The 26,932-nt window shown below is 31.8% G+C and overlaps 1 protein-coding gene across 6 annotated transcripts in view; it reads left to right on the top strand.

The window, feature by feature from the left end:
• Positions 1-26,932, top strand: part of Ascc3 (activating signal cointegrator 1 complex subunit 3) — a 315,181-nt gene that overhangs the window by 182,386 nt on the left and 105,863 nt on the right. For all 6 annotated transcript variants that reach the window (XM_063253931.1, XM_063253927.1, XM_063253928.1 and 3 more), the window contains 13 exons: positions 1,202-1,366; positions 2,964-3,050; positions 3,816-3,992; positions 7,034-7,259; positions 8,669-8,823; positions 10,925-11,023; positions 11,919-12,087; positions 12,824-13,044; positions 15,870-15,955; positions 17,161-17,327; positions 18,049-18,194; positions 18,319-18,439; positions 20,611-20,753. In XM_063253931.1, coding sequence (XP_063110001.1) covers positions 1,202-1,366; positions 2,964-3,050; positions 3,816-3,992; positions 7,034-7,259; positions 8,669-8,823; positions 10,925-11,023; positions 11,919-12,087; positions 12,824-13,044; positions 15,870-15,955; positions 17,161-17,327; positions 18,049-18,194; positions 18,319-18,439; positions 20,611-20,753 — 1,962 coding nt within the window. The remainder of the gene's footprint in view (positions 1-1,201; positions 1,367-2,963; positions 3,051-3,815; positions 3,993-7,033; positions 7,260-8,668; positions 8,824-10,924; positions 11,024-11,918; positions 12,088-12,823; positions 13,045-15,869; positions 15,956-17,160; positions 17,328-18,048; positions 18,195-18,318; positions 18,440-20,610; positions 20,754-26,932) is intronic.

The raw sequence follows: 26,932 nt of genomic DNA, 5'->3' as shown, positions 1-26,932 counted from the left end.
ATTGTAGTCAAAATGGATATCCCAACAGCAATTATGAAAACTGTTAGAACAGGACTTTAGCTTTAAAAGATAATAGAGCTTTTATTTTTATGTATTTTAATGTATTTTTATGTATTTTAGGGAAAACGTTCTTGCCATCATTTCTCCAAATAACTGCTAAACTAGGAATGTGGTTTGATAATTTTAACTTAGTATTTATTTCACTGTGGGGAAGAGGAGATAATGCTTTTTCTATAGCCAATTCCCAGTCTTCATAATCTTGAATAAGACCATATAATAATTTTAGATTCAAGAATATTTGCATCTGAGGAAAATATGCAAACTGATATTTTTCATTAATTTTGAAGTTTTATTTATATAATAAAACTTTTCTGGTTGTTTCTTAATTTTATTAACATATACTTTAAATTTTTAATTTAAAAATATTCTATTCAGTATTCCCACTACTGAGTATATATCTGAAGATAATGAAACCAGTGTGTCAAAGACACATTATCTTCCATGTTTATTGCAGCACAATTTACGATAGTCAAGAAGTGAAAGCTTCCTCAGTGCACATCACTTGCTGGATAGATAAAGACAGAGTGATAAATATTCATAATAAAATACAATTCAGCCATTAAAAAGAGTGGAATTTCATCATTTGTAACAGAAAAGCTGGAATTGGAGATTATTAAGCAATGTAAGTCAGGCACAGAAATACATGTACCACATTATTTCATTCATATGTGGATCTAAAAACGTTCGTCTCATCAAAGTTGATAACAGATTGTTGTTTACTAGAAACTGGGAAGAGTAAAAAGAGAAGGAGCGGTAAAGGAAAGTTGATTAGTGAGTAAGTTAAAATTAGGAGCAAATAGTTCTGGTGTTCTGTTCTGTAATAGTGTGATTGTAGGTATCAGTAATGCACTGTACGTTTTTCAGAAAGCTACAAAAAAAGATTTTGAAAGATTTTATTTTTACCATTGTATATAACAAATATTTGAAGAGCCTTAACGTTTACCTTGAATTGAGCATAATACAGTGCATGTGTATTGCATCATCACCTTACCCCAGTATATTTTTTTACCTTTTGTGTACAATTAAAAATTAATTGCAAAAAAGGCTAAAATGTCAAGAAGTTTTTAATTTCCATAAATGGCTTTTGTTTGTAAGTGATGACTGTCTAAAGAATTCAAGTGTTTCCATTTCTTTCCTGCAGATTGACCCAACATTAAGAAAGTATCGAGAACAGTTAGTCATTGAAGTTGGAAGGAAACTTGACAAAGCTCAGATGATTCGTTTTGAAGAGAGAACTGGGTATTTTTCCTCAACTGATTTGGGTAGAACTGCCAGCCACTTCTATATTAAATACAACACCATCGAGGTATTGTAGAGGAACAAATGCAACCGTGTATTTGTTTTAAAATGCAGATAGTTTCTAGACTTCAAAACATGCACACTAATAATGAAAAAAAGCAGCCAGTAGATTGAAATATATTTAATTTGTATAAATTTGACAATATATCTGTATAAAAAATAAGATAAAAATAAGACCTTAAGTAGCAAAGGTCCTCTTGGCATCTTGTTTAATAAATGTATCCCTAGCAGTACACATTCCTACACCTAAGACAGCTTAAGCGTATTTCTGAGTCTTAAGAGATGAGTGCCTGACTAACTTTCAGAGTGCAAAGCTATGACTTAATACTACTCATGAATAAAAAGTAGAAAAGTTAATTGCATGTTATTAAGAAACATGAATTGAAGAAACATGAAGATTTACAGAAACCAACCTAGTTTCCAAGCCCACCTTTCTATACTATATGGGCAATTTAAGGAATTTTCAAAGCTAATTTTGACCTCACAATTGCAGTGTGGCCTGTTTTGTTTTAGTATAGTCCTCTGTGAAGTTGTCACTTTACTATTTTCATTTTGAAAAGTGTGCACATGCCTTCATGTGTGTTTGTTTACATATGTCATTGTATAGGAAAATTCAACAGAAAATCTACCTTTGTAACACAAAGGCTTAAATTTGAAGAGAAAAATACAGGTTAAGGTGAATTTTTATCATTTATTCTATTTATAGTTGCATCTTTTGAACTTGTCTTATATTCATTTTTACTTCTGTACTTTAAACATTTTAAAATGGGAAAACACAAATCATTTGAATGAGATTTCTTCAGAAATATTAGAACCTTAGTTTATATGAAACCTAGGTTTTACACTCATTTAACATTTGCTTATACATATGTTTCAGAAAACACTGTCATATGGTTACTTGTTCTTCTGCTTTTCCAAAATAAACCCTATATTTAAGATTTCTACAAAGCCTTTTAACAGGTGCTGTTTCACAGGTGTGATCTGTGGCTCCTCAGCGCAGCACTGAGCCTTCGCTGCTTCCGTCACCTGCTAACATCTACTCATCTTCTCTGTCCTCCAACTTTCTTATTCTGTCCCCTTGCTCGTACATCAACACTAACTTGCCTTCTGAGACTACAGTTCTTTTTTGAGAAACTCTAGCCTTGCTTTACTTTTGTCTTTATTCTACCTAACTTTTGACTGATTTTTTTCTCATCCAAGTTTCCTGATTTTTGGTGTATACCCTTATTGTTAATATTGTGAGATTCTTTACATATTTTTCATTTTTCTCTCTGAATTTTATGTGCTTACAATTAGTGAATGTAGCATATTTCTGTATACCCATGCTGAGCCAAAGAAGAAAATACTATGAAGAACATTGTTTAGGCATCTAACATAGACTTCATTAACACTTTATTGTTCTTTTGACTTATAAAAGTCGTCCTCAGTTGTAGGAGTGTTTTCCATCTTTCATAAATTTGATAATATTATAAAGCAAGGACTTAGAATACTAAACTATTAACATATCTCAATGTTCTTTAAGGCTGTGTGATTTATAGTAATATTTATATTTTTAAATATCTGTGAACTTTACATTTTAATCAATATAACTCTTACTTTGATAGACTTTTAATGAACTCTTTGATGCTCACAAAACTGAAGGAGACATTTTTGCTATAGTTTCTAAAGCTGAAGAATTTGATCAAATCAAGGTAAGATCACTTGAAGTTTGAATGAAAACACTGATTCCTTTATGGATTTATAAAAGCTTATAATTATTTTTTCTGATACAATAAGCAATGATCTTCCATTGATCAGTCTACTTAGCATCCTAAATTACAGTATTGTTTTGTAACTGACATTCTTTGTAGGCCAAATCAAGTAATTTAAATAGATTTACTGTATTGAAGAATATAAAATATACACTTTGCTTTATTTGTAATATAAAGTTCACTGAAAAAAATAAAAAGTACATACATACTTCTGACTTACATATGAATGTATTTGATCTCATATTATACTTCAATTGTATCAACAGGGAAAACTTTAATACTTTGAAACAGTACTTCACAACTTTAAGCTGTGAACATATACCATATAAAAATATGTAACTGTAATGAATACATTTGGTGATAATCAAGTTTTCCCTAATCTGGTTGGGCAGAGGTTTTATTCTGGTCAAATGAAAAATGAAATCTCATCAATTGAAGGATAGTAAGGTCAGATGGTTTAATTTTTCTGACATATCAAAATTTTTATATGTCAGTGGCAACTGTACTGTTAATGATGAATAATAAAATGTAATTTTATTAAGATGGTTTCATGTCGTATTTTATTGCTACCTGTGGAAAACTTATTTTAGGTATGAAAGAAAATATGTTGTACTAAATTGAAAGTTTTAAAAACATGCTATGTTGTTTAATTTCAGCATAAAAATTTTAATAAAACAGCCCAAATATTACTATTAAAACTTCCAGGTCAGAGAAGAGGAAATAGAAGAATTAGATGCTTTGTTAAACAATTTCTGTGAACTCTCAGCTCCTGGAGGTGTAGAAAATAGTTATGGGAAAATAAACATCTTACTTCAAACTTACATCAGTCGAGGAGAAATGGACAGTTTCTCCCTTATATCAGATTCTGCGTATGTTGCACAGGTAAGACTCTTCCTCCTTTTCCATGTTTCTTTACTCTGCTTATTTTTATGAATTTATCTGATTTTATATTATGAATGCATAGCAAAACCAAAGTATCACTGTATTTTAGAAACTTGTTCTTTTCATTTCGATAGAATCAGTGCTTATAAATCAGGACTGAATGAAATTTTGTGGTTGGTTTGGCTTGTAGCAAATTTCCCATTTAATGAAATTTCATATGTCTCATACATTCAATGTAATAGGTTTCTGGGTTTTTTTTATAAAAAGTAATCTTCTGTACTATTGATTGGAGTTTTTTTGTTTTTGTTTTTTTGTGGGTTTTTTTTTTTTTTTTTTTTTTTTTGTCTTTTTCGTTTTTACGGGTACGGGGAATCAAACTTAAGACTGCCTGCTTGCAAGGCAGGCGCTTACGCCGCTGAGCTAAATCCCTAGCCCCTGTACTATTGATTCTTAAAAATCAAAGATTGAAAGAAAAATATCCCCCCAAACTACAGTACATTTAATTTCTAAATTTAAAAAATTATATGGTAAGAAATATTAGTATCTTTATGTTTTTATATTCAAGTCTTCATGTGACATAGCTTAATGTATTCTGTTTATCTTTTAAATTAAAGGCTTTCTTTAGAGATGCACATTTCTTAAATGTATACATCAAGCATATATATATATATATATATATATATATATTTTTTTTTTTTTTTTTTTTTTTTGGCATTGAAAATCAAACTCAGGATCTTGCTCTTGTGAGGCAAGTGCTGTGCTGCTGAGCTGTATTCCCAGCCCTCAAGCATTGTTTGTATTTCTTATTGAGTAAATACCTCCATGAAATGGGTTAAAGTTAATCTTTTTTAAAATATGTAATTAGTCTATTGTTACATTATATTTGTGACTTTGTTCAAAACCTGTATATTAGGAAAGTATGGTTCAATTAAATAAATGTGAATAGCCATGAATGTTTGGGAATGCCTGGAAATAGCTGAGGACATGAACTATTTTACAATCATGAATTCAGATATATTGGTCAACGGTTTGAATCCCTGCAGTAAGTTAATCAGTGTGACCAAAAAACAAATGATAATTTCATAAATTATATAAAGAAAAGATATAAATAGTGAAAACATTTATATTTACAAATGTTTCAGCTTTTAGAGGAGTCATGATTTCTAACTTTGTTTAGTTTTTCTGAAAGGTAATTTAGTATTGTATTTTACATTTTCTAATGATTATATAAAAGGTTTTGCTTGTTCTGGATAGTAGTTACATTTCTATTTGATTGACGATTATGAAGATGATATTAGAAATAACGAGAAGTGCCTTACAATATAAATCTTACACATTTCCACCATGAGTGGTATCCAGGAAGTCCGTTTATATGAAGGACATATCTCAGAATCTCAGAACCACTCTGGTTTTTCCTAAGCAACTATTGTGAATTTATCATCTTTAAATGCGTTTACTTTATTATACTTCAGTTATTGTGTTTGAAGTTTAAAACTTAGGTTTAAGCCATAAGTAATTCTGTAGGCCGTCTTTCGTATCCTTTTATATGTCTTAAATTTGCTTGCCTGAGCACCTAAGGTAAATTGTTGCCTCAAGCTCCTTTAAGATCCTAGAAGCCTGTGTTTAAACTCTCTAAAGTGTATGTATTGCAGACTTTCCCCCACACGATCTGCGTCATTATTCCAACCTAATTTATATGATTTCAAATTAAAATGGCCTCTTTCTGTCTGGTCATATATGGAATTTGTACTTCCACTTCTTTCAGCTTTTAGAGAACAATTATAGTTTCTAAAATATAAAAGTAACATATTTCAAAGGTAATTGGAAAAATTAGCCTGACATTTTTACAAGAACTAACGGAAGAATCTACAAGATAGTTATAATAATTAAAATTCTCATTTTATGTATTTTCTAGGACTTAATAAGACATATCTGTGATTCCTAATGAGCATCAGAACTGTCCTTAGACTTCTACCTACCTTTTTTGTTTTTAAGCTTGTAAAATTGCAAGAAGAAAAACTTCAGTTTGTCAGGAGTAAAACAACAGTTTTAAAATTTAAAGCAAAGATTTTAATTCTTATATCACATTTTACCTCATAATTTTATGCTGGATCACCTCTACCATTTGGAATGTTTATTATCATTTCTTGTAACATTGTTTTAATACTAACATTACTTTCCAACACAGATGTCTATACATATTTGATGATGTGTCTGAAGTTCATCAGTAACAGAACCTTAAGTAACAGTCTTCAGTTAATGATGAAAGAATGCAAAATTGGGAAATCGTTACAGGATTTTTAAAAAAACACATTCATTCAGTTTAGCTTTCTGTATATCTATAATGAAGCTATCCTCAGACTGTGTAGTTTAGTATCTTAAAATGAAGTTTGGAATCATTTAGCTTTGGAATTGAATAGATGTTCTCATACTAACTGCCTATGTGACTACGGTCAAAATGTTAATATCTTCAAACTAGTGTAACTGTGAAATCACAGTATTACTACCAATGAGATGTAGTTGTTGTGAACATTAAATGAGATAATGTTTGTAATACTAGTTACATTGCTTGTTTTAGGGTAGCTATTAATATGAGTAGCTGTACTAATCAGTGCTTGTCACCCCATTTTTTCTGATTGGTTCTCAGAGTCCTCCTTAATTTTCATCAGAACAGTCTTATAAGTTTAATAATTTCATATACCTAGAAGCATTCCCTTTTTATGTTCTGGATGCCTGAACAGCCTTCTGGATATTTTGCATGCCTTTTGTCTTGTCCTGCTGCATTTCTACTTAGAGAATGTAAGCACAGGGTTTCCTAAGAACTTTGGACTAAGGCTGCTCGGAGTTTAGCAAGTGTTGTATACATAAAAAGGGTGTAATTACTATTGTGAGTGAATAATAAAGAAAATTGGATTCATATGAAACTTCCAAGAGGCAGTTTGACGTAACCTTCTCTTGACACTGAGTTGGAATAATGTATTTGTTGACAAATTTAAAACCACTTTGGCTCTAACCGCCAGTCTGCCTCGTTTGTTCTTCAGAATGCAGCTAGGATTGTCCGTGCTCTTTTTGAAATTGCTCTAAGGAAACGTTGGCCTACCATGACCTACAGGCTCCTGAATCTTAGTAAAGTCATTGACAAAAGACTTTGGGGCTGGGCTAGCCCTTTGAGACAATTTTCAGTGTTACCACCACACATTCTAACAAGACTGGAAGAAAAAAATCTTACTGTGGATAAGCTGAAAGACATGCAGAAGGATGAAATAGGTAAGAAGGAAACAAAAAGTTAAATTTATTTTTCTGTATAAATGAAGTAGTTTACTAAATATAAATATATTGTGAATTTTCACATTACTCAAGATAAATTTTTACCACAGTTTTAAAATCTGTCTAAACTTGAGTAAAAGCCACTAGCTCACTCCAAGTTTTATGAAGTTATTTGTCAGAAATAGCAATTAAAATAACTTATATTGTCATACCATTGAGTAATTTACACCAGAAATGGAATCTTAACCATAAATGATAACTTTCAATAGTGTTTGTTTTCATTTCACTTTTAAATATTTAATTGATTTCAAAGACTTTTTATATATATCAGCAATAGTACTGTATAAGTTTATGTGAACATTAAGCTTTGCATTTTTCCTGGATTTTTAAGTGAGCTTAAATGAGTGTACATAGTATGTGGTATTCTACTTTGTTTCATATAATATCAGAAGTTTTTTCAACATTATTTCCATGAGTCTGAACATTTTATTAGACAAGTGTATACATTATTGATGAGGTAGCATTTCAATTCTGAATAGAACAGATATTACACAAGAAAGTAAACAGGTTGAAAACAAGTAAGAGCAAGCAGTAGTGCTGGCAGAAAGTCCAAGGATGTTAAGAGAGACTGACATGATTATTATTCTTCCAGAGGAAAAGAATGTTTCTTCTAGGATAGAATAGAAGGTAGAAATTATCAATAGAAGGAAACTGACTACCAGGAAAGATAGTTATATGCAGTATATGTTGTATTTTGATAAGAAAGATAAGGTTTAGTTTTAATTTTGCTAAAAATAGTTTATCACACTTATTTGTAGTCAGATTTGCTTTGTGACAGCCATTCCTGTGGTACTTGCATGCATATTTTCCAGGATCTTATTATTTATGAAAATTATTGATTATTAAAATCATTAATTATATGAATAATTAATTTTGTGGCAGTATCACCATATTTTATGTCAATATGTTTATGTTTTCTGGAAATGAATGTAGATGGATGAGTTGTATTTAATTATAGAAGCATTTTCTGTTATAATACTACAATTTCAAAATAGAGTTTGAAAAAAATCAATGGCTATTTTCACAAAATACTAAATATTTCTGTACTGTATCAAAACTGCTGTGAAAACAAATGAGTCTGTTTATAGTAGTTTAAACACCGTCAAGTCTCAGTAATTTTAAGAGCTCTATTAATACCTGAAGGAACCTTGGTACTGGATTTCAGAGCTATGAATTTCTAATTCAAGTTAATGATTACAAAATACTTGTCTGGTTAAGAATGTCAGCTATTCTGTGCAGCAAATCATAAAACAAGTAATAAAATCACCTTTGAAATGCTATTTACAAGTCAAAGTATACTGCTTTTTTCAATCTGGACACATTTCTTCGACATGATATTTTTCTCTCAGGTCACATTTTGCATCATGTGAATATTGGACTGAAGGTTAAACAGTGTGTTCATCAGATCCCTTCTGTTATGATGGAAGCATCCATCCAACCCATCACCCGGACCGTTCTCCGAGTGACACTCAGCGTCTACCCAGATTTCTCTTGGAATGATCAGGTAGAAGTGGAAAAAAACCTGTATCTTGGTTAAACTCAAATGACTGTATGACAAGTTCCAATGTATTTGTTTACATCTGTCTCTGAGACATAGAAAATCCTGTAAAATAAATGTAAAAGAACCATTAAAAACATAGTAGTAGTATTTGTATCCCTCCATAAGAAAAATGTGTTTGGTTAATCATATTTCAACCAATAAAAGCCCTTTAAAACTGTCACTCTCTATGTTTCTTAAACATTAGGCTTATCAAAAAAATTCTATATTTTCACGTTGTCACCAGTTTCTTTCTTTCTGAGACTACTTTTCCAGTGATCGCCAGTGACTAAGTGGCTACCCTAAAAAATACATTTTTCTGTTGTTTTCTTTACTTCTCTGAACATTTAACACTATATATAAATATGTATACATATATATTTACATATTTATGTACCTAGCATCTCGCATTATATTTCTTGTTTCAGTTCTTATTCCTCATTCTTTCCTCCTTCAATACTTTACACATTAGTGTATTAGAATGTAGTTATAGACGCATGGTGCAGATCTACTCCAGATCTTCCTCTCCCTCAGCCAAGGTCTGTCTTTGCGTAGCTGCCAGGTTAGAAATTGTGGGTACAAAGGCAAGTAAGACGCATGCTTTGCCTTCAGGAAGCCGAAAAGAAAGACAAGTGAATCTGTGATTGCGGATCACAATGCTTGCTTTTGATGGTTACTTTGCTTTTGATGGTTAACAATTATAAATGAATAATTTTGCATTATCTAGCATTAATACATTTGTAATGTGAATGAATTTTATTCAGCATTGTGCTCTAAATTCACACAGCTGTAGTCCTATCTGAACTCCACGTTAGCCTTAAAGTGTCCATACCTTTAATTCTCATGATATCTTCATCCATAAACAATCATTTGTTTTCTCATAGAATTTCTGTGAAGACTGGATAATGATACAAAATTGTATTTATTATTTCTATTAATATAAAATTCACATAAATATAAAATTATATTTAGGTATAAAGTGATGGATTGTTTTTGAATTGAATAAAAGTTTCATATTTTTTTCACAGTTATATCCATAATCAATTTGCCAGTTTAGATTAAATAATTAGTAAGAGAGAGTGCTTGTTTTATAGCAATCTCTGTTAGAGAGAATGCTATTGGCTTTAAGAATGGAAATTTCATCTCTGAGCCTCATATAACCAAGATAATATATTATCTTGTATAATAAAAGGTCCACAGGAAGAATAGCCATAAAAAACGGCTGAATAATCTGGTTAATAATATCATTTATGTGTCAAGATAAATGTTCTGTTGTTCTTTGTTCTGTTGATACTGTTGGGTATTTTCCAAATGTTTGTATGCATCCTTTTTCATATTCAACAGAACAAGAAGAAAACATTACTCTTTTCCCCAGCTCGAAGTCATTTTTTCAATCCAATTTTATCAGTATTTGTGATGAGCTTCCCTTCTACTATAGCTGCTTTAAGGATAATGCCATGAGCTAATTGGCTTATGGGATCACCTTCTCTTAAGTTGTACAAAGCAGGGAGAGACGAATGCTTAGTAAGACTGGGCTTTGCAGAGAAGTAAAAGACAGAGGGAGAGAAAGGGGGGAAAGTGGGGTAGGGAGAGAGAGACAGAGGGAGAGAGAATGATTGAAAATGGATAAATCAAATATAGTATCTTCCTAGTAGAATATTATTTGATGATGAAAAATACAACCTCATACAGATGTATGCCAAAACATGAACTATGAAAACATAACTGACTTAAAGAACCAGGCACAAAATATCTCATATTACATAACTGATTTGTGTCAAATGTCCTGCATTGAAAAATTTGGACTAAACTGGCAGTAGCTGGTATTAAATATAGATATTCTTGGGTGGGACAGTAAAGCATTACAAAGTTAAATTATGGTTTTGGCCATGCAGCTTTGTGAATGGTAAAATCATTGAACTGTATACTTTAAATGAGTAAAATTATATGTCAACAGTAAATTATATGTAAATAAAATTGTTAGGGAAAGAGGAATAAGTTTTGCATTTGTAAGTAGAACAGTCTCTTAAGTTATAGTATTCATGGTACTTGGATGCTGTTTTTCTAGGTCCATGGAACCATAGGAGAACCCTGGTGGATTTGGGTAGAAGACCCTACAAATGATCATATTTATCATTCAGAATATTTTCTTGCTCTTAAAAGACAGGTAAACGTGTGTGGATATAGCCTTACTATTTTGCTATCATAGAAAAAATGTAAACATTTCTGTTTTTCATTTTATTTCTCTGATCATGATGGTATTAAAGTTTATTTGTTAGGTATTAAGTTTCTATTTGGTTTAAAGGCACATGGTGATTACATGTATGAGTATACTGAATTATAGCTTGAGAATTCAGTTGTAACTTTACATAATTTAAGACATAGTTTTTCAGTGGTGTGGATTATGTAGAATAGATAGGATAAATATTGCATGCATATGGTACTACAGTGTTGAATCATATAGTAAAAAGACCATTCTTTTAAAATTCTCTGAATCATAAGAGAAAGATTCAGTTTTTGGTACTTCTTTAATTGAGGCTTCATTTATAATTTTTTTAATTACAGAAAAAACAAGCTTCCAGCTGAAAGTCTTGATGGGCAGCAAAAAAATTTCATGACTATGTTTTGTTTTCATTGCATTTATCTTTAGGATAATCATCTATTTATTCCTAATGATTGATAGTCCACATTAAGTACTGGTGGGACTCAAAGAAAAATACTAAGTAACAGTTATGATAACTGCAATTATAAAAACCAAGAAGTAATTGAATGAATGATTTTTGGGGAAATTCTGTTAATGAGTCAGCCGATATCCTATTAATAGATGTACGCATGTAAACAATATTAAATACAGATTTACCCTCGGTTGTTTCAGGTATCCTCAGAGAGAAACCACCCACAAGTTTCTGAAGTAACTGAATATGTCATATACTTTGAAATCCAAGATACGGTTTTTTTATTTCTAACGTATCTTATATAGATACTGTTGTCTCAAGAGTGGACTACTAAAATGTTTATGATATCAGAATAACATATTTACTTTAGGTTTTATTTCACATTAGGTCATTAATAAAGAAGCTCAACTACTGGTGTTTACAATCCCTATTTTTGAGCCTTTGCCTTCTCAGTACTACATCCGAGCCGTGTCTGATAGATGGTTAGGCGCCGAGGCTGTGTGTATCATCAACTTTCAACATCTGATTCTGCCAGAGAGACATCCTCCCCATACAGGTAACATGCTGGATGCTTATTGGAGTCATTGGTTCCCTGGAATTGTGGTTTTAATTAATGTGGAAGAGTTTCTGTACTTTAAAATTGTTTCACTTTGAATCAGAATCCAACTTATTTCACAGTACAGTTTGAAAACAGACTTTTCAAAGTCAGTACAGTTTGTTGAACTTAATTGTGAGCCTTAATTTTTATTGACTTTTAAGAAAATTAAACTACATTAGGCTCATTGTAATAGTTTTAATAAGAGTAAGACTCTCCTTTCTTTATCCTTTTTTATATATAGTCATTATTTCTCCACATTGCCTTCTGCTTTAATTGTGTCTCCATGTTTTGTGTAGCAGCAGTTCCCTCAGCTACTCAGGGTCTTAACAGGTCAAAAATAATTTATTGTAAGAACTGTTTCAGTCCTGATGTTTACAAATTGTTTCCAGATTTTTATACATTAAAGTAAATTTAATTTAGTTCCATAACATGAATATATTTCATATACTTGTTATTCAAATTACATTCCCGACTGGAGGAGAATTTAGTTGGTTTATAGAGAACTCCTCAGAAGAGTTTTCATTATGTTAATACGATAAATATGATAGAAGAATGAAAAATGTGTCACTCTATGTAAGAACTTATGGTAAGCACTTCCTCTTGTAAAGAATTAAGAATTGTTAGAAATACAGGATTCCGTACTGTGCATGTTTTTTCCGTTACTGTATGAACAGTGCCATTTGGATCTTTTCAGAGCTACTGGATCTTCAGCCTTTACCCATCACAGCTTTGGGATGTAAAGCATACGAAGCCCTGTACAACTTCAGCCACTTTAACCCTGTACAGACACAGATATTTCATACGCTGTATCATACAGACTGTAATGTCTTACTTGGAGCACCCACTGGATCAGGAAAGACCGTTGCAGCTGAATTAGCCATTTTCAGAGTCTTCAACAAGTATCCTACTTCAAAGGTCTGTTGAAAGAGTCATATGCTTACATTCAACTCGTAATTTCTAAACTAACCAGTTTAAGTCTACTTGCAGAATGAAGTGATTAGATCTGTTAACTTTGAATTTTCCAGAGGACCAATCAGTATTAGAATAACTGTTGCAAGAAAATTGACATCAAACTTTGGGATCCTATAGTTGAATTTCTCATGTATACAGTGGTGCCCACGTATCCTTCTTCATTTTAAGACATCTACAATTTATATATAATTACTCTATGAAGTAACTCATTCATAGCCCCATTCATAAGATGTTTTAATAATTCATAATCCTGTGGATATGAAAGAAATGCTAATAATTTTAAAAAACATAGCTTGATTATACATAGGAAACACAGGGGTAGATTTTGTTTTATATTTTTCCAAAAGCCTATGGTATCAACAATAAATGACATTACAAGCCAAGTAATTACTGATTTTAATCACCATATTTTTATTATTTTAATTTTGCTTTATTTTTAATACAAATTTCATGTTTAAAGTTTATAACATGCTATTTTAATAAATGTACATTATGAAATTATTACTACAGTCATTGAACACTACAGTCAATACAATTAGCATATTCCTGTCCCCGGATGGTTTCTTTTTTTGTGACAAGAACACTTAATATCTATTCTTTTAGTGAATCAAGTATATAATACAGTATTATTAAGTGTAGTCACCTTCGTCTATGTTAAATCACTATGTGAAAGAAACTTTGTACCCTTTGACAAATATCTTCTCATCCTCCATTGTGTCCCAATATAGCTGTTACTCTCATTTTTCTATTCAAAACCTGTAAATTTGACTTTTCTTTCTATGTCTGGTTTATTTCACTTATCAAAATGTATGCTGTTGGCAGGATTTCCTCTTTGGTGTAACTGAATAGTGTGTGTGCATGTGCGCACACACACACTCCAGTTTCTTTATTCATCTGTCTTGAGACACTTACATTATTTATCTTGAATCTTCTGAATAATGGTATAACAAACATGGGACTATACGTAACTCTTTAAGATATGGATCTCATTTATGTTTTGGATGTATATCCTGAAATATAACTGCTATATTGTATGATTATTTCTGTGTTTAATTTTTCCACAATGTCTATATTAGCTTACATTTTTTACTTTGAACACCACTTCATTTATCTTCCCAACATTTGCTATCTTTTGTTGTTTCAATAATATCTATACTAACAGTTTGAAGGGACATCTTGTGATTTTGATTTGTATTTCTCTGATGATTTGTGATGCTGAGTATTTTTTCATAGATCTTCTGGCCATTTGCCTTTGGAATGATATCTTCACATGTTGTGTCTTCCTTTAAACTGAGTTATTTGAATTTTTGCTCTTGGTTAGTGAGTTCTTTATGTTTTGCGTATTCATCCTTTATTAGACGTATAATTTTCAAGTATTTATCTCATTGTATAGGTCAACTTTTCAATCTGTTTATTGTTTCCTTTGATGTGTAGAAGCTTTTATGTATTCTCACTTTATTTTTTTTTATATTTGGAGGATGTCGTTACCAAAAAGTTGTTGCCATGACCAATATCAAGAAACATATTTCCCGATGTTTTCTTTTAGTAGTTTCATGGTTTCATATCTTGCATGTAAGTCTTTAATCTATTTCAAGTTAATTTTTAGGATTTGAAACAGAGGTCTGCTTCTATTGTGTTGTATGTGCATATTAAGTTTTTTCTCAAACCATTTATTATACAACTGTCCTTTTCTTCATTGTATATTTTTGGCATCCTTGCCACAGATGAGTTAACTATATGTAGAGGTTGATTTCTGGACTCCAGTATATTCTGTTACTTTTATCTTAATGTTTGTCTGTATGCTAGTGCTTTACTGTTTTGATTACTATAACTTTCCAATGTAATTTGAAATAGGAAAAATAATGCCTCTAATGGTTTTTTTGAAGATTGCCTTAGTTCTTCATGATCTTTGTGGTTCTATGTAAATTTCAGAATTTTTTCTGTATCTATAAAGATTCCATTGTCATTTGAGAGAGAGTACATTGAATCTATACATTGTTTTGCATAGTGCAAACATTTTAGCAGACTTTTCAGTTCATTAGCATGTGGTATCTAATTGGTTGTAGCTGCTTCCATTTTTTCGTCAGTGTTGTGCCTTTTTTTTTTTTTTTTTTTTTGGTCTTTTTCCTTTTTATCGGTACCAGGGATCGAACTCACGACTGCCTGCTTGCAAGGCAGGCGCTTATGCCACTGAGCTAAGTCCCCAGCCCAGTGTTGTGCATTTTTTAAGGCACACACTTTTCAACTTACTTTTAATTATTCTTTTCATGCTATTTCAATGGGACTTTTCTGGCTGTTTTTTTTTTCAGGTAGTTTGTTGTTAGTATATAGAAATGCTAAAGATTTTTGTATATTAAAAGCCTAAAATTTTATTATATTTTCTTATTCTAACAACTCTTTGGAACATTTTTAGGTTTCCCTTGTCTTTTACATTGTGTGAATACTTTAGATATGTTGCAATTGAAATTATGTAGTGTTTCTGTTATTATGATTTCAGAAATAGTCACTTACTTTTTCACTGATTTTCAATTAGTGGCATTTTTCTCTTATTGTATTTTCCTACTTCTCAATCAATTATGTGATTGTTGATCAATAAAGATACCTGTTAATACAAAAGAACTTTATTCAACTTGGAAGCATTTTATAGACCAAGAATTCATATGAATAACATTTGTATGCGCTTGTCCTACTTTGACATATTTTATGTTTACATGTATGTGATACTACTATCACTGTTTTCTTAGAGTTTTCTTATCCACCTTTTTTAGGCAGTATATATTGCACCCTTAAAAGCCTTAGTACGTGAAAGAATGGACGATTGGAAAGTTAGAATAGAAGAAAAACTTGGTAAAAAGTAAGTTTCTACTTTTGTTCAAAAACGGGTATGTTGTAAATAAAAGCATATGTTATGAAAAAAGGAATAGGTTGTGAATAAAATAACAAATAAAAAGTTGCATAAAACCATTGAACGTATTTTCAGTGATTTTTAGAATATTGATGTTTTCAACGTATTAAAAAAGCCTTAGAGTGCAGTTTTTATAGCAAGGTATTGCAGATAACCCAAGTATCTAATAGGGCTACACTGAATAAATCGTGCTACATTTGCATATTATAAATTATTTTGTTACACAAAAAAGAATAATCTTTTTATATGCTGAATGAACAATCATCAAACATAACACAAAGAAAAAATTTCAACTATCCTATCTCTCCTTTTAAAAATAATAAAGAGTATGAATATTCAAATGCTTCAAATGAAAAATAGATGGCTAATGGATACTAATATTATGGAGACAGTTCACTATATATTTGAAGGATATGAATAGGTTAAATATTCAGTACTATAAAATATTAAAAATGAATAAAAATAAGTGTTTGAGAATATTATACTTGGAGGAAGCAATCTTGTCCATTTTTCTGTTTTCTGAGTCTTAGCACATGTGTGAAAGTTGTTTAGTAATTGTTCAGTAATTGTTTAAGTTTGGAATTAATTAGTTTCCAGATATTTTTGCATGCTGGCTAACTCTTCAGGACTCAGAGTTTTAGCTTTTTCTTCTTTCTCTAAAAGACTTTTCTAAAAGACCGAGATCTGTTCAGAAAGAGATAGCACCTGTGTGCCATGAATTTCTTTGCTTATGTTCCACTATGCTTGTATTTTTCTTATTATCTGTGTAAAATTTCAGTCTGATAAAAGAAATTTAATTGACACAGTTATATTTGTAATGATTGCTTTCTTTTGTCTTGATGTGTTAGTATAGCTTTTTATCAAAAATAATTATTCTCCCAAAAAGTTTTGTTCCAATATGTTTATGAGCTGTGATTTGAATGTCATAAATCATTCACAACAGAGATTCCATAATTATAAGAAAAGTTTTGACACTGTTTGCATATCTGTATAAGAGTTAACTGTGTCAGGGGTTTGAATTTATGTATCCTTCATTTTATAGTGAGAATTTTAATTTCTCACCATAATGTCAGAAAAATTTAGAAATCAAAGAGAAATAGTACCTAAGCACTATTAATTGTTATTTTGATAGAGATATATTTTTATTTCCTTAGAGTTATTGAACTAACTGGAGATGTCACCCCTGATATGAAATCCATTGCCAAGGCTGACCTTATTGTCACTACACCAGAGAAGTGGGATGGAATCAGCAGAAGCTGGCAAAATAGAAATTATGTACAGCAAGTCACTATTCTCATCATTGATGAGATCCATCTGCTTGGTGGGTACCAATATATTTAAATCATTTAGAAAATTCAGGTTTCTCATTATTAGTTTTAATTGACAGATAATTGCATTTGCTTCTGAAGTACAATGTGATGTTTTGATATATATATACAAAGTGGACTGATTAAATCAAGTTAATTACTTCATTTGTTTATCATTCTTATGGTGAGAGATTAAATATTCACTGTTAGCAGTGTTGAAATATATATTACTTTTATCATCCTACTGCAGAGTAATCTCACAAATCTATCTCTGTTGACTGAAAAATTTGTACTGTTTGGCTGGTATCTTCCTGTGTTCTGCTTATGTGCCCAGCTTCTGATTCCCACTGTTCTACCCTTTACTTCTATGAGTTTGACTTTTTGTTCCCACATACATGCATCTGGCTTCTTCCTCTTACTAGAATATCTTTCATGTTTACACACATGGCTGTAAGTGGTAAGATTTCATGCATTTTATGATTTCTGGTATTTTGTTGTGTGTGTATGTTGATTTCCTGTTCTTGGCTATGGTGAATAATGCTGCATTGAATGTAGGGGTACATACATATCTGGCATATTGATTTCAGTTCTTTTGGATGTATATTCAGAAGTGGGATTGCTGGATCATAAGCTTGTCCTAGTTTTAGTTTTTTGAGGAACTTGTGAACTTTCTTTCATACCTTCAGCAGTCAGCATATATTTTGTTAAACAATTAGCATTATTCTTCCTTCTTAGGGGAGGAAAGAGGTCCTGTTCTTGAGGTCATTGTATCTCGAACGAATTTCATCTCATCACATACAGAAAAGCCTGTTAGGATAGTTGGGCTTTCTACTGCATTAGCTAATGCCAGAGACCTTGCCGACTGGCTCAATATTAAGCAGGTACGTGGAAGATTGATCAATCAGGCATTGGTAACATGGCTCAGGAGAACACATTAAGAAGGGATCATCATGTTATAAGTGAATAGAAAAGCTGAAAATGATTTCTTTCTCATATTTGTTCTAGATGGGCTTATTCAATTTCCGGCCATCAGTACGCCCTGTTCCACTGGAAGTTCACATTCAGGGCTTCCCGGGCCAACATTACTGTCCTCGTATGGCTAGTATGAACAAGCCTGCCTTTCAGGGTAAGCTTTCAGATTCATGAAATGAAATAGTAATCATTCCGTAGAGTAGTTATAAAATGCTGTCTAAAAATGGTTTGATATTCTTTACAAGGGCAGTGTTGGTCCAACTGCAACAAATACCTAAAGCTATTTACTTCAACTGTTAAGGAATAAAAAATGCATATTAAATTACCTATCAAAAATTAGAGAGATTTCATAAATGGTAATGTATTTGTAATAGATTAAAGATATGTAATTTTGAAAATAAATCAAATAATTTGAAATATTAATCTGTTACAGTGTTTTGTCAGGTAATTAGTAGCTTACAAATTAAAAACTTTAATTTTTACTAGAAACTAAAACATTTTATCACTTTTTTTATAATACTTCAGTTTTTATAGTTTTTTTTCTTTTCTAAAAAATTAGAATAACACTTCTATTTTATTGAAACATGTTTTATTTAGACTGCCTAGAGAATATTTATTGTTTCAATTAAAAATAACCTCCAAAATAAATTCTCTAATGTGAACTGCTGTCGGTTGCAAGTTGACAGTTGTGAGGTGACTTTTTAGCTGCTGTAATTAGCCTTATGACAGAAGCAAAGTATTGATTGTGAACTAGAGACCAATCTTGGCAGTTGAGATTATTTACACCTCCACAGAAGCATTGTATAAAATCACTAATGAACAATAAATCTGCTGTGAGCTGTTCAGCCACACCTGTTCTTACAGCAACAAAAATACATTAGATGTTGAGGTCTGAAAGAGAGACAGATCCGTTCCTGCTTGTATATACAAATGATGCCAGCAGTTTAGTAATATATGTGATTTAAACATTTTGTCTCTAATATGTTTTACCAATGATTTATCATTTTATCCTGCAGTATTCCAGTGAATGGTGAAAAAGTAAGAAATAAGATAAATGAGTTTATTTTTCATAACATGTATTGTGTGAATAGCTTATATCTGTGTAAAAGAAAGCTGATTGCATACCATTGATGGAAATGAAGCATTTTGTGTTTTGTAAATCAATAGTAAACTGAAATACTTTCATTTCTTAAGATATGATATCAGCACAACTGCTGTCCTCATAAACCATTTATTATGACTCTAGTGATTACTGTATTTCTTTGAGTTTAGAAATATAATTTTATAAAACCTTTATTTCTCAGTATTAGAGTATAATATAGTCAAGGTCATAGAAACATTTCTATTATAAATTTTATTTCTCACCCATAAAAGAAATCTACAGCTCATGCTTCAAACAAATTATAATGAGGTTGAATTTTTTTCATATACCATTTTAAGAGCACTGTATAAATATAAACATAAATTCTACTTGTGTCATCTTATCATTTTGTGGCAAAGAAACTTTATTTCCATTTAGGCAAAATGACTTACTGACTTCCTAAGTAATTGTGTTATGTGTTTGATTTATATTTCCCTCACTCTTGTTCCTCAGGTTTGATAGTATTCATTTCACCTTCTGTATTGGTTACTCCTGTGCCATTTCTCAGAAACACATTCTCGTCAGATGTCTCCTGTATTCTCTGTCTCACTTGAAACCTCACATGGCTTTGCAAAATCAGAGAGAAGGTTTTCTCCTGATTTATCTCTTACCTTTCCTTTGGTCCAATTTCTTCTAATTTTTCCTTTTACCGGTTACAGGGTGAAAATGAAAATGAGAGGAGTGTGTGTGTGTGTGTGTGTGTGTGTGTGTGGCCTTTCTTGGACATCTTTCATAAGCATGCATGTCTTGACCTGACACTGTTCAGATCTTAGCACCACTTAGCTCTGTAATATCACTCCTTAGACAAGCAGAAATATCTCCAAAACATAATGTCCGAATAGAAAGCTTAACCTAACTTGTCATGTACAGTTCTTAATGGAATGCCTGAGCATTCAAGCATTTTCTTCTCTGGCAGCTCAGGGAAGAACTTGGATGTAACATAAATCTTCTATGTCGTAGAACCTTAAGCCTTAGGGAGAACCAGCCACCTATTCTTTTGTGTCATCTCTTCAGTGTGCTGTCATATCTGTGTAGTTTCTGGAATAATGCTAAGTTTTATAGCCAAATTAAAAGTTCACCCAAGTAATTTGCATTAGTTTTTATATACCCATTTGCTATCTTAATAAAAGTCATATCTTGATGTTAAGTGGCTTACCATTTCATTTTCTACAACTTTTAAACAGCAATCAGAAGTCATTCTCCCGCCAAACCTGTTTTGATATTTGTCTCATCAAGACGTCAAACTCGACTTACCGCTTTGGAATTAATAGCCTTTCTGGCTACTGAAGAAGATCCAAAGCAGTGGTTGAATATGGATGAAAGAGAGGTAAATAACATAATTTATTTTCTTTATATATGTGTCAAATTAATCTTGTAACAGTAGAATGTACTCATTTAATTATGTGTAGTTTTATCCTGTGATAAAAATGTAAACCAACAAATTTGCAAAAAATAACAGAAAGAAAAAATGTATAATACTGCTACCTTGACATTGTTAATGTATTTGCTCTAGAGACATTGACTCTAATGTATTTGCCCGCATAATTATCTCACTAAGCATTTAATTGTGAACCCATACTTAGCATTTTGTCTTTTACACCATCACAATGTATATTTTATTTTCAAGTAAGGTTTCATAATTTTTGTGTGTTTGTGTCTTTATAGAATTGTCAATTTTGTAAAATTAAATATTTTATTTTTATTTTTTTAAATTTTTATTACTTTATTTATTAGTATTAAGAAGAAAAGGTAAAACAAATTTTCACAACAAAATAATGAAAAAGTAACAATTGTTAATAAATTAGACAACATTATCTTTAGTCACTCAAGTACAAAATATGGGCATAAAAATTACTTTAATCAATATTAGCACAACCTTTCTTATTCAGTGAATTAAGTGACACTAGTGGTATAAATACCTTGCACTTTTTTTCTTTTCCTTTCTATCCTTTCTCTTTTCTCCTATCTGAGTTTCTTCTTTTTATTAAACAGTTTTCTTCCATTTCACAGTGACTATTGTATATTTTGAACCTTATGGTTTCACATATGTCACTGTGGTGTAATGTTTTTCAATCATTCTGGGAAGATACACAGAAGGGGAATACCTGGGTTGAATGGGACCTCTACTCCTAATTTTTTGAGGAATCTCCACACTGATTTCCACAGTGTTTATACTAATCTACTCTCTAAAAAATTAAATATTTTTTAAAAATATTACTTAAAAAGAAAGTACGTATCTTTAAAATAGATTTTTCTGTTTTATAATTATTTCTTCGTAGAAATAAAAGTCATATCTTGATGTTAGAGTTCTAAACTAAAATTAGCTACCAAATAATGCGAACATTGTTATAGCTTTTTATAAGGACTGCTAATTCTTTTCCAAAAGGAACATACTGATTGATGTGTATGAATTACTAGTGGTATGTGAGAGTAGCAGTTTTCTCCACTTGTGATTTATTAATATTGCTAAAATGTTGTCTTATGATTTTTTTCATAAATTTGTTTACTAGTTTTCCCTTTTTTGTTGTCTATTTTCTTTGATTTTTTTATTAATTTTAATTCATTTACCTTGCAGATCTGTCTGACAAAGTAAGTTTTAAAAAATACATATAAAAATAAATACATAAATAATACTATATATAATTTCACTTTATGAGTTAGTATACATATATAAATCATCTACTCTATTTTGTAGCTTATTTCTTATCTTTTTATCATGGTAGCTTTTAACTGTACAAGCTTTTGCATTTTATATGATGCAACTTGTTATGTTCTGTTTCTTCTGCTACTTTCTCTATGTCTGCCCTTTCACTCTGAAGAGCAGAGTTACTCAACATCAGTAAAAAGCAATATTCCAATCTATTAGCATCTAGACTTGATGGTTTACATATTTCTCCCTTTCTACTTCTCATGATGCATTTAGGGCTAGTGGGTCCATTGGATAGTATTGTATCTATTACCTTAATATGTAATAGTTAACTGAGATTTTACAATACTTTCTTTAATTTTACAGATAACCTTTTCCACTAGCATTTGCTTAATATGAAAGGTATCAAATGACTACTTGAAGTAAAATGAAAACTATCACTTTTTCTTTAAAATGTTCCTGTTACTTTACTAATGTTACTTGTATATATTTATGAAATATTTATTCAGTTAATAATTTAATGTCAGAATATTTTTATCAAGTTTTTTTTTTTTTTAATCCCGTGTTAACCTCAGATCAACCTTCTGTGTCTAAAGCAATACCATAGTTCAGGAGACAAATACAAAAAAAAAAAAAAAAAAAAACAGACATGCAAGATATTGATGACTTAGTTTATGTGCAGCATTGATCTAGATTTAATTTTAGTTCTGTCATATTTTAGCCCTAAAAGTATTCCAAATGGAGTCTGGTCTTTGAAGTTAAGATGCAAAGTCATTCCTACTGAACACACTTTGAGATGTTTGCTCAAAGTATGTAGGCACTGTGCATTTAGCACATATGTGACTCACATTAACTTCAAACGTGAACCTCGTATGTTCTTCGCTGGTTATAGTACACTTTGAGTATTTTTTATTAATTTTTATGACACAGGACTAAGTAACTCAACTGTACTTCTCAAAGTACAATTACTTCTCAGTATTTTTTATTTTTTATCTTAAAGAGGATAAAACAGAATAAAAAATCTATCAAAATAAACTAGCATAAGAGATATAGGCCTCAAAACATTACAAAGTCAACAATCGTTACCATAATGCCTTTTGATGTCTTCAATTAGCTGCAGATAACTTTGGACATAGTAAAAATCAAACCGAACAGAATAGAAACAATAAAAACAAGACAATGGATGTAAGAAAGAACTGCAAAAAAAAAAAAAAAAAAAAAAAAAGCCAATAATAAATCCAAAATTGCTACCATAATGTATCTTGTTATTTTTTTTTTTTTTTGTGCCAGGGATTGAACTCACTACCTTATGCTTGCCAAGCAGGTGCTTATACCTCTGAGCTAAATCTGTGGCCCTATTTTGATATCTTTGAAATAGCTGTGCCTGCCATTGGATTTGACATAATCAATCCAAAGAAAAGAGAATAAAACCCAACCCAACAAAACAGTGGGAACACTATAGGAGGACTTCCAAAACAAGACGATAGGGAATCAAGAATGGCTGAAATACTCAACAAGGGATTCCTCCCTAGATGTCACACTGCACACACTATCCTCTAAACCCATAGTCAGACCACTGGTCATAGACCTACAATGTTAGTGCAACACCAAAGCACCGTGGGGAGCCAAGGTGTGAGATGGTGGTACTGGTTTGCTAAACTGTGCACTGGAAGGGTCTGAGGTCAGGCTGCTCCAGTTTTGCAAGGGTCCCCGCTTGGTGCTGGTTCCCAGACTGGGTTTGCTCGCTGATGTGTCCTTTGTTTGTTCTATCCCTGGTCTGCAAATGGCACTGACTCCTCAATATTTTTTTCTAAGCACAAAATTTATGACCAAGGCTGAGTAGAAGTCACATAACTGACTTTCACAGATTTTGGAGATTTTCACTGTTAAACAAGAAGACAGAAACTACACAATTTCCAGACATTTTATTTTACCTAGTCCATCTCAAGGAAAAGGAAATCCATAAAGTTTTGTTACTGCCTGTAAAAATTTTTAAATTTTTAAATAAAAATTTCAGAGTTTGCAATGTGTTTCTATGTAAATTCACTGTGGCATAAACCTATGCCATCTATAATGTAGATGTTTCAGTTTTTGGACCCCTACCTAGGTAGTTGACTTAAAATAGACTTTTTATCCTCTTAGTATGTCTATGGGTTACTTTCTATAGTACTCTGGGCTGGAATCTGAATGGCCTCTCCTGTCACTGCTCCTCATTCATCGTTAGGTTGATATGCTGTGACAGGACTCATCATGCTGGGTAGAAATCTAGTGTTAACAACTTGAGCTTTTAAAGGAGACTATGGTGATTTCGGCTACGGTAGAGCAGTGGTGTGTTGACCTTAGGTCAGTAGTTTTTTCTAAATACTTAGGGGAAAGAAGAAAAGAAAAAAAATTTAACTAGGAGAGCATGGACAGAGAATATGACTAAGATGAATATACATTAAAACCTTGGTTGTAAGCAGAATTAGTTCCAGAAACCTGCCTGTAATCCGATGCATTTTTATATCAGATCATTTTTATATCAGATTCTCCCTTAAGAAATAGTGGGAACTCAGATGGTTCATTCCACAACTCAAATATTCATATAAAAATGATTTTGATACTGTATTATGATGCAAGTAATAAAATACAAAACATAAAGAACAACTTTTTAATCTGCACTTATGTTTGAAAATCTTCATGGCTGGTGCAAGAGAGACAAGAAACGGGAGGGTTATTGTCTAGGACAACTTTCACTGTCAGTAATAGAATCACTACTATGTACTAGCTCAATGGAATCTTTTCATTTGTACAGCTTTATCAAGGAAGCTATCCAGTAGCACTTGCTTTTGCCACCTTTTGAAAATTTTGCAGGAATGTGATAATGCATTGTCATTAAACAGATTTGTTGCTTATGCTACTACAGCATCATTTGATGCTTTTCTACAGAATTTTGTACTGTTTCCCACTTTTTACACATCTCCCTACTCTCATTTGAAGTGAAGGATTCTTCTGTCTTTTTCCTCTCTTCCCCTCTAGACAAAATCTCCAAGATCTCCATAAATCCACAGCATGAGAGAGACAGAGAACCACTGGCTCATTTTTGAGCATGTGACACTTGGTATCACATATTACTCATATTGCAAGACATTACTTGTTTATAAAGTTAAAATTTATTAGAAGTGTTTACCTGTGTTGTGGAACACTTGCAGAACAAGTTACTAGCAATCCAAGGTTTTATTCTATATATTCTATGTCTTAGCAAAGGCAAAAAGAGTTATTCATATGTCTTCCTAATCCAGTATTTTTAAAGTATTAGCAAGCAGAAAGACACTTTCATGTACTGTGATGATATAAGATCATCTGCATCAAGAAACCCCAAAAGTGTTACCTTTCTGTGTTTGCCATCAGGAAGCTTTCTTGCCATGGCTTCAGAAGTTTACAGATACGTGCCGTCACATTCCTTAAATTCTCACTTTGAAGCTGCCACTTCTTTAATTTACCTCAAACTATTTCTGGATCTTTGTGTCATTCTCTCAAGCTTCAAATTGAAACAGGAGATCTGGATGCCTTGAATTTTAGTCTGTGGCATGCATCAACAAAAAACAGTATCTTTAACTGGCTTCGGTTATAGGAAATGATATTTGGAAAATGGCTATCCACAGACAGCAAAGCTCCACTGTAATCCTTTAACTGGCCATTGATTGATTTTTTTGTTTATTCATGTACTAATTTCTCTGTAACACTTTATAATAAAAATGTTAAGATTGTCTCAACAATTAAATGCTGATATCTTGTACTCTGAGTAACTAATATGAAGACAATATGCAATATATTAATCATAGTTACCCTCTTAATATCTTCTTTTGAAATTTATTTTTTTCTTTTTAAAAAACGTTTCCTCCTAACAGTACAGCTTCCGTCTATAACCCAAATTCACTCATCTGTCCACAGAGAAAGATAACTGAAATCTTTATCATTGATTCGAAAACCACTTAGTCTTCCGTCTCTTTCTTTTACTTGTCTGGCTCTTCACTGGCTCAGTAATCTCTAGTCAGTGTGGTGGTTAGGGTAGGGTGTTGATTTGATTGACTTTGAGATCCATCTCAGGGGTTGGTGGAACACACCTGCAGGTATGATGACTGGGCCAAAAACAGGTGGCCTTGGGGTCTGTGTCTGGTCTTTGATCCCCTGCACTGTGACACTGTTTCAGTGCTCTGTGTTCCTGCCACATGAACTAAGCAACTTTGCTTCTCCATGCTCTTCCTCCATGACATGTTTGTCTTAAACTCTGCCAGCCATGTACTGAATCTCCTGAAATGTAAGCTGAATTAAACTTCCCTTCCTTTAAGTTGTGGGTGTTAGGTATTGTGTCTCAGTGGAAGTTTTAGTCTGACATTTTATCTGCTTTTCTAAAAGCATGAGAGTCTTGATTGCCTGTTTGGCTGTTTCAGTAAATTGTTATTTCTATGGAAACTGTTACTCTCTAAATACTAATACTGCAAACTAATGAAGGTGGTGTTATAGCAAAGAGAAACAAAATTTTTACAGCTATGATTCAAAAGGTATCCACACATCTTGACCACCTGATTGTTGGATTTTATATTCTAGCAGTAGGAGAAATAATCTGATGATTTCTAGTTTAGAGCATATACCTTATCCTTCAGGATACCACCCTCATCTTTTTAAGGTACTGTCTTTCAGCTCCTATCCATTGATGATGAAAATAATAGGGTCACTACATCCCATGGTGTGTCTGTTTCCTTATTTTTTTCTTGATGAAGTGAGTTCCTTGGTCAGTAGCATTATTGCACAACATATCATGATGATGTGTATGGCATTTAATAAATCTTCCTTGAGACAGAACATGGTAGGTAGGG

Source organism: Cavia porcellus, unplaced genomic scaffold (genome assembly GCF_034190915.1).
Source record: "Cavia porcellus strain 051 isolate PalLab524CR breed Dunkin Hartley unplaced genomic scaffold, mCavPor4.1 scaffold_7, whole genome shotgun sequence".
Classification (NCBI taxonomy): Eukaryota; Metazoa; Chordata; class Mammalia; order Rodentia; family Caviidae; genus Cavia; species Cavia porcellus.
This window is presented reverse-complemented; position numbering and strand designations above follow the sequence as displayed.